Source organism: Hevea brasiliensis, chromosome 6, assembly GCF_030052815.1.
Source record: "Hevea brasiliensis isolate MT/VB/25A 57/8 chromosome 6, ASM3005281v1, whole genome shotgun sequence".
Taxonomy (NCBI): Eukaryota; Viridiplantae; Streptophyta; class Magnoliopsida; order Malpighiales; family Euphorbiaceae; genus Hevea; species Hevea brasiliensis.
In genome coordinates, this window is record NC_079498.1 from 3768945 (window position 1) to 3778356 (window position 9412).

At 31.6% G+C, this 9412-nt stretch overlaps 1 protein-coding gene across 1 annotated transcript; it reads left to right on the forward strand.

Moving 5' to 3' along the window:
* The first annotated feature begins 1588 nt into the window (after positions 1 to 1588).
* LOC110642340 (uncharacterized) lies at positions 1589 to 6970 on the forward strand. Its single transcript, XM_021794341.2, has 14 exons — positions 1589 to 1593; positions 1792 to 1891; positions 2726 to 2809; positions 2955 to 3059; positions 3393 to 3476; positions 3566 to 3681; positions 3821 to 3922; positions 4005 to 4118; positions 4216 to 4272; positions 4362 to 4428; positions 4700 to 4753; positions 4905 to 4979; positions 5626 to 5661; positions 5783 to 6970. The coding sequence occupies exons 1-14, from the start codon at positions 1589 to 1591 to the stop codon at positions 5873 to 5875; spliced, it is 1092 nt and encodes a 363-aa protein (XP_021650033.2). The 3' UTR covers positions 5876 to 6970.
* The last annotated feature ends 2442 nt before the right edge of the window (positions 6971 to 9412 follow it).

Here is a 9412-nt window from a genome sequence, read left to right on the forward strand (position 1 = left end):
AAACTAATGCTTATCAAAGATAGTGAAGAATGAGACCATGAACACTCGAACTATAAATAAATATTTTATATAATGTATGAAGAAATTTGTAAAAACTTGTTATGAAGAAGTCTAATTTGAATTAAATGCTTTAAATTGTATTTGTTCAATTAATAAATGGTAATTACTCAATTTAATGTATATATAAGTAAGAGTTGAGTTACAAAAATCTTAACGAGTATTATATGAATCAAAAAAATTAAAAAAAGCACAACTCAAATTATCAAACCGAACCCAATATATATGTTTTATTGTAAAACCGGAAATGTTGGTTTAGTAATTTGTTTTATTAGTTTCGGTTCTAACACTTCCCAAACCAACTCAGTCAATTTGATTTGAGTAAATACATTGAACCCGATTAAGCCGACCCATATACACCCCTACCACAGGTTATGAGAGCGTAAACTTATGAACTAATTAGAATATATTTAATTTTTCATAATATTTACGATATTAAAATTTCAATTTACATAAATTTTATTTAAATATGGAAATTAATACTTTCTATTTTAATTCAACAAATAATTCTAAACTTAATTTAAGTTTTCCATTTTTATCTTTTTTCCTTTTTTTTTTTTCCAGTCTTGCAGAAAGCAGCTGTGTCTCTACCCATATATATAAACTCATACAAGACTCTCTTCGTCTATCGCCCTCTCCATATTTCTGCAATATTGGATTTGGGAATCCATTGAAGCACGTAAGTTTCAAGCCTTAGCATCTCTAGAATTTTATTTCACTATACGTTACCTAATTTTCTTTTTCTTTTTTATTTTCCCTTTGTTTTCAATCTGTTTTATCTCCTTAATTAATTGTTTGATTACTTTAAAAATCTCCTTTGGTCTGTAGTTATATGTATTTCTACTGTTTCGTTATTGATTCTTGTCTTTATATTGTTAATAATAGTTATTAATAATAGTTATTAAAAGTGCAAGACGCATTAAAATATATGGAAGTCTTAAATTTTAAATATAAGAACAGATATGTACTTAAATGAGTGAAATAAAAAAATAAAATTTAATAAAAAATTAAATAATTATAGTTATAGCTTTATTTTATTAAATTTATTAAAATATGAAATTCAATTGAATTATATATAATTCTTACTCGATAAAAATTTGTATATAGAAATTCTCTTATCATTACTTTCTAATGAAAATACCCTTAATTGTAAAATCATATAATGTCTTCTATCAAATTATTTGACTATCAAACAATTAATTTGAATATTAAACCAAATTTATTGATTCAACTATCAAATTAAATATTCATTTTGATTTTAATATAAAATAAAAATTAATTAATAGGAGAACAAGGCAAAATATTATAAATAATATAATTGTTAATTGCCAATATAGCAAAGGAAAATCTATCTAAAATACTCAAATATATGAATTATAATGTCATGATTTTTAATAATTCAACAATAATTGGCCCCAATTTATTCCTTTCTAATGATAGACTAGCATGTGTGATGCTTGCAGATCTCTATTCTTTTCCTCAGCATCAGATCTTTCTGACTTGAATGTCAAAAGAAAACAAAAATACCAAGATGGGGTGCATACACTACAGGTTTTGATTATATTTTTATATATTTTTTGTTCTATTCTTGTTTGCATTTGGTAAGTAGTGAGCATGATTTTCTGTTTCTAATGTTCAAGCATTATCCTTTACTCTGCATCTGCAAGATTACTAAGATCAGTTTGCTAAACTACCTTGACTGCTTTCTTGTTTGCCCTGCTGTGTACTTTCTAGGAAAACAAGCGATGCTGCCAGTCTTATAGTAGCAACAACTTTTGGAGTTGTATTTGGTTATTTTATTGGTATTTCACTTCCGTCAGCTTCCCTTACAATGGTCTGTTGACCTCCACTTGGACCAACCTTTTTACTTCTTGCACACTAAGAGCATATAAATTTTAGTTGACAAATTGTATCGATTATTTCTTAATTTAAGTGATTATTTTATTTTAATTATTTAACTTTAATTTATTAAAATAAAATTTTTTAACTTCAATTTTATTTTATAAATATTATTTTTTAATCTGCAATAACAGATTTTTAGGTTTATTCTCTCTTTTTTTTATTAATTTTAAATTAATATATTATCAAAATAAATCTATAAATTATTTATTATTTATTAATTTTTATATAAAAACTAAAATATTGGTAAAATATCCTATATTAATAAAATATTGTTTTAAAATATATTATTATATTATTATTTTGTCAGATTATTACAAATTAAATTTTAATTAATAATAAATAAAAATATATGTAATTAGTAATTTTATTAATAAATTTAGTTAAAATAAAATAATTTTACTGATAAAAATTATTAATTAATTTAACCATAAAGATAAAAAAGAGAGAAAGAATGAAAAGAGGGTAAGAGGGTAATATTATATATATATATATATATATATATATATATATATATATATATATATATATATATATATATATATATATTTAATATAAAAATCTGTGGACTTCTTTAAAATAATAATAAAATTAAGATTTTATTTTAATAAATTAAAAATAAGTTTAGATATAATTGGTGCAATTTATCTAATTTAGTGCTCTCTTGTTCACAAAGTGAGGAAGTAAACTTTAATTTTACGTGAACGAGGGAGTATATGTACCGAGTATACTGAATAACCTTGGCCTGTTTTTCATTGTTATATTACAGATTCACGCACCTTCAGGCCTTGTCCACTCCACTGATCAACACAGTAGAAGCAAAAATACTCTTGGTGCAAGCAGTGTTCCGAAGGTATCTATATGGAAAAAGTTATCCAGACATGCCCCTTGCATAAACTTATTTTCTGCACGCTTATAGATGGAAAAATTCTCCAAGGTAAACCATAATATGCATCGAATGCAATGAATAAGCTCTCGACTTGTTTATTTGCTTCCAGATTGATGTTCCAACAAATCCTCGCGGTGCAGAGTCATTACCTCCGGGAATAGTTGTGTCAGAATCTGATTTTTACCTGCGCAGGTTATGGGGTGAACCTAGTGAGGTATGTTGTACAAACTACTAGTGTTAATGATGATTAAATATTTATGATAATTTTTAGGATAATTTATAATTATGTCTTTAAAGTATATCAAAATTCACAAATTAATTCTTGATGTCTTTGTTTAATAATAATTTGGTCTCAAAGTTTAATTATTTAAAATAATCTCTACTAGTATATCTTCATAATGTATCCTGCTCTTCAAAGAACTGTCAAGTCGATGGATCCAAACCTATGCTTGATGAATTGGAAACATAAGGTTTTAGGTGAGCATCCTTTGTTTTTGAGAGATGTAATTTTTACATATTTGTCTTATGGATGTTATTAAAATTGCAGGATCTGAAGAAGAAGCCTAAGTACTTAGTAACATTTACAGTTGGTTATGATCAGAGGAATAACATTGATGCAGCTGTTAAAAAGGTTATATCGACAAACCATTTGTTGTCCTTTCTTTAATTTTTCCTCATTCCCATGGATACTGAGGCTTATTTTCTTGTACTTTGTGTTAGTTTTCTGAAAATTTCACAATTTTGCTCTTTCACTATGATGGTCGGGCAAGTGAATGGGACCAATTTGAGTGGTCAACAAGGGCAATCCATGTCAGTGTAAGAAGACAAACAAAATGGTAAACTCTTTTTCATTTGTTTGCTTCATTGTTCTTCTGTTTCCTCTCTTTGCTGTTGAGGCTGCTATATATCATTGTCATGCAGGTAGATGATAATATTGTAGCCTGCTCTTTCATTTATGCTATATATATTTTTCAGGTGGTACGCAAAGAGGTTTTTGCATCCTGATATTGTTGCTGCTTATGAATATATTTTCATATGGGATGAAGATCTAGGAGTGGAGAATTTTAATGCAGAGAAGTAAGTTCTAACTCGTCATGCTCTTCGTGGCTGAACTCGACTGTTTCAATCTTCATTTCAACTTTTTCTTATGAATTTTTAGGTACATTGAGTTGGTTAAAAAACATGGTTTGGAGATCTCTCAACCCGCTCTTGATCCCAAAAATGGATATGCATGGCCGATGACAAAGAGGAGATATGACAGAGAAGTTCACAAGTGTTCCCTCTCTCATAAACTTGGATGAGGTTTCATGGTACCTTGAAAAAATCATTTTCTTTGCCATTTACGATTCACATGTCTTTGGATTGGGCAGGGATGCAGAGAAGAAACCAAAGTGGTGTAAGGACCCACTTTCGCCTCCATGTGCTGCGTACACTTTCACTCTCTCCCTCTGTGCTTTTGTCTGTCTGCATCCACAGATGCAAGTTAATGTTCTAATTGTTTATTGTGTTCACTCAGCTTTGTGGAAATCATGGCCCCGGTGTTTTCTCCAGAGGCTTGGCGTTGTGTGTGGCATATGATTCAGGTATATGTTGTACTATAGGATTAATTGTGTAGCAATGTAATTGTTTACATTAATGTACAAAGAATTTCAGAAATTTTAAAACAAAACCAAGTTCTTCATCCTTTTTGAAGACAAAATTTGCTGTCCTTTAATCTCTAACTTCTTCAGTAGTTCAGTGGATATATGAAGATAAAAAGAGACAAAGATGCATGAGCACATCATGTGTTCTTTTCACCAATTTTCATTTTTTTATCCGCTCTTTTAAAATAATGCTTGAATAATGTGCTTGTAGAATGATTTGGTGCATGGATGGGGACTGGATTTCTCTCTTGGAAGATGTGTAGAGGTGAGTGGTCTTCATCTAATTGATGGGATATTGACAGGATATGTTTTCATTACTTTCTTGTGAACCTGCCTATGTAAGAGATGATAACTATCATGTAGATGATAACCTCCATTTTGAGTTGAGTTTCAGTTGTTTTTGTTTCACACAACAGCCTGCGCATGAAAAAATTGGAGTGGTTGATTCACAATGGATTATTCATCAATCAATTCCATCCCTTGGGAACCAGGTGAGCCATCATCCACTTGCAAAATAGTGTCAGATTAATTGATTACATTTTTTATGTATTAATGAAAAATCATTGAAGAGAGAAGTACAAGAAAGGGACTGAAAAGGATAGTACTTCTTCAGTCTATTCTGTTGTGAACAGAATGTAGTCCATGAATGATGAGACCAAGGTTTCACTTGGTGAAGCCTGAGCATGAAGCTAAAAGACTGGAAAGGTTTATTTTCTCATTTTGAAAAGTGGCTTTGATGTAGTGGTGAAGTTACTCCATTTTTGACCTGGAGATCACAAGCTCGAGAGAAACAGCTTCTCTACAAAACAGGGATAAGAGATAAGGCTATATATATCAATCCTTCCCAAAACTCACAGGTGTGGGTGTTTGGTGCACCCTTTCTCCTGAAAGTTTATCAAGCTATGCATTTTGGATAAGCGTGAATTATTGACTTTTACAATCACTAATGAGACCAACTCTCACCAGAAGTCGAGAACTTGGCTGTAGTCTCACTATTGTTAGTAGAAGCAGTGTTTCCTTTGTAAAGAGAGCAGCATAAGCATCATTTTCCTTGCATACTTTATTTTTACGATGTTCTCCCTGTTTCTGTCTTGTTTATAATCTCACTAATGTTGAATTCTTCTGCCAAATGTTCAGGGAGAGTCACAGAATGGGGTAGCTCCCTGGGTTGGGGTATGTATGAGTACTCTAGCAATTCTATTAGAACCCCTTTTTTTCTGTTGGTAATATCAACAAAGGTCTGAAGTAGTAGCTGTTCACCCCTCTCCTCCTTCTCCTCATCTTCTATTCACAGGTGAAGGCAAGGTGCTTAAAGGAGTGGTCTATGTTCGTGAAACGTCTCGCCAATGCTGACCGGGCATACTTTTCTCAGGCTAGTAAGGAGTGACTCTTGCATCGATCCTTGCCATCCTTCTCCCAGAGTTAGCCTTGAGGGATGTGTTATATATATAAAGTTGTCCTCTCTGTGGGCATGTGATGAAATTGGCAGGATATGCAGTCACAGATGTATGGAAGAAATCTTTTGCTTTTCTCTTAATATGCAGTCCCTTCTGGTTAATATTTTTATTCTTCTTTAATTTTTTCCCCCTCTCTTTTTTACTTTTTACTTGCTTACGATATCTGTAAAAATTTTAATTTCCTGCTTAGAAGCGTGGTTTCCTCTGGAAAATTCTTACCTACACAAGCACAAAACTACTGTCTCTTTCTAGTTGTTCTAGTGAGAGTAATTTCTCTCCTTTTGTAGAGTCTTCTTAGGGTCCTTTTTCTTCGCCTTTTGCAACTACCTGTGGCTGTCACCTGCCCCTTCCTGGCAGGGGACGTCTCCTCCCTAGCCCAAATATTGGTTTCGCTTTCCCCATCTCTAGGTTGGACTGTATATGCTCGTTTAATTGTGTCAACTTAAGTTGCAAGTTTGGCGGTACTTTGAGAGAGCTCCTCTTTAACTTGCCCTTTTCCGCTGGGTATGAAATCTGTGCTTCATCTTAACGTGGGCTATGGAGGGTTTGTTAGTTTTTTCTGTGAATGGCATCTCTAGGACCACTTGGCTAACTGACCACTGCTTGTCCGGTAGCCGACCCTCAAGGCGAGTGCAACGCAGTGAGCTTTGTCGTGTATCACCACTCCAAAGGCTGCCATTTTTCTCTGCTTCATGGGCTATGAAGGTCAAGAACTAGACGGGGAGAAGTCTAGCTTTGGGTATCACTATTTTCCTGGACCACGACTTGGACTCTTAAGCAAGTTGCCATTTTCATACTCCAGTTTTTGGCCCTGCTTGTTTCACAGCTGAATATGCATGGCCCTGGCCTTCACTCAGGAGTTGGTCTTCTCAACTTTCTTTTCCTTATTTCTTGGGTTTTCTATTTTGTGGGCCTATGAGCTTTTGTGTGGGCTTTAGTTTTCTAGGCATTTTCACAGCCCTTTTAGTATAACATTCTAAAGCTTGTCTTTTTATGATCAATGAAACTAATGAAATTCTCTATGCCATTTGACGACAAAAAAATTGATTGGTTAGGCATATGAGGGACCTTACTCTGCTTCCCTTATTGCCTGCTATTCTATTTTCTGCATATGTGCTTGCTTTGTTTGCTGTTGTCCAGCTTCTAGGCGCATTGGAAGCTTCTATATTCGTTTTCCTGTTACTGAGTTGTTGCGTCCAGAAGATTATAAATTTATTTTTCAGGTAAACCAAGAAAAATGTTGGTTTTTTAAGATTTTAAAATTATAAATTTATTTTTGGGGGAACTCGTGATTTTATAAAAACATAGCTTTTAGAGATTTTTGAATATTTAACATGGAGATAGTTGGGATGCTTAGGGTTTGGTGTTACCAACAACTGTTATTTTTTAATTCATCAAATTGATGAATCGAGTTTTTTTTTTTTAATTAAAATCATTATAATCCTCCCTTCCTCTCAACCAACAGAAAAGTTAAAACCATGAAAAAATTTACTTTATCTCTTCCCATTGTGTAATGTATTTAAAGACTTAAAAAATCAATAAATAATTTTTTTTTCTTTTTAGCCTTGTTCTTGGCAATCTCTTTTTTTCTTTAATTCTGGTAGTTTTTTTTGCTTAGCACCTGCTTGGTACTAAGTTTAGAGGCTTAAAACTGCTTAAAAAATATAAAGAATTATTTTATTATTGTAATATTTTTGTGAGTAAAATTTGTCAAATTTAATTTTAGATTATTTTTTAATATTCTTTAACTAATATATTTTAAAAAGTTTTTTTTCTCAATTACGGTTTCAATAGTAATGTCAAACATATGCCTAATGTTTCTTACTTTATATTAGATTTTTCAAGAAAATCTATCATTTGGGGTTTAGTTGAGAATTTAAGTTAAGGAAAAAAACATGATCATGTGGGAAGAATGTTCATGGTCACGAAGAAAAACATTGCAGGAAAGAGTTTTCTGATCTTGTAACCGATGGAACTTCAGTAGTAAATATGGTCTCTACTTTTTTTTAATAAAGGTCCCTGGAAAATCAATATTTTAAGACATTGAGGTAACTGGTAAGTCATCGTTATCAGAACAGCTAGATGAAGATGCAAGTGGTCGATTTTCAATATTTTTCAAGAGCCCTCAGTATGAGATATTTTAACATTTAAAAGATTTGACTGAAACATGCATGATAATTTTTTTTTATTTGATTAATATTAAATTTAAACTGTTGAACTTAAATCATAATCAATCAATTAGTTGGCTCTAACGCATCATATTTAAGAATAAAGATTGAACTTATTTGAGCTTAAACCATAACCAACTAGTTAATTGGCTTTAACATTCCTTTAAACCTTGAAAGGGCTTTAGAGCAAAAGCAAGAGTTCATGAAGAATAAGAATCGGCTTATTTGGGTTTGGATTAAACATTACTAAAAGATTAAAATTAACTAATTAGCTAGTTGAACTTGATCATTTCATATTTGTGGTTGCTTTCTTTAATAATATCTTTTTCTATAAGCAGATTATTTTATTAAGATAAGTCATAAAAAACTTAGCAAGATCATATCCAACTAAACCAGATCAATAAACCACCTATTACACTCAATGTAAGATGTGGTATGCTAAATAAAAAAACTGAAAACTTAAAATAGAAGACAACCGACAATCAAGAAGCTACTATAACAGCAGAATTACAAGAAATTCACTCAAGCTATTAGAAAAAAATATAAAGCTGGTATCCCAGCAATGTCTTCTATAGATATTATAATTTTAATCCCTATGAACATATTATCTTTTAAATGAGATATATTTAAATAAATAAAAAAAAAAAAAAAAACTCCCTTTGGGTCACCTAGGATCCCATGCTCACAATGAGCAAGCCCTCGTAATTAACATGACCTTATTTGGTGTTAGTGCATTTATTTGGGAAAGAAAAGGGGAAATTATCCTTTTCACTCAAGAATACAAACTTATACAATGTTGATGAATTCCATAAATACACTATTATATAGAGTCACCTGAATATTATCACTATTACTTAAATTATATATATATATATATATAAACCTAACACTATGGTTTTTGGTGCAAAATTAAAGGTCAAATCAAGGGATTGTTGATGTGAGAATGGCTTTTTCCTAATTTTTCCTGGTTGGTTATTGTGACATTTCAAGGAGACCCAAAAGAGGGGGCATTGGAGTGAAAATGAAGTTTTCTTATCACACCAAACACTAATTGAGTTTGAGGATGGCAAAGCTTTTTGCTTGCATTGGCAGATACCTCACTCTCCATTTAAGAAATGTAAATCTCACCTTCCTGGCTTGTGCGCTAAGACTCATTTAAGATCTCCTCATAGTGCTAAGAGATATAGGTAAGCTGGTAAAATATTAATAGCTAAAATCATTAGCAATATCACCTATTGGACCAAAACATTTAAGCAAAAGCTGGTTTCTCCACTTTCTATTCCACAAAGGAGAAAGGGG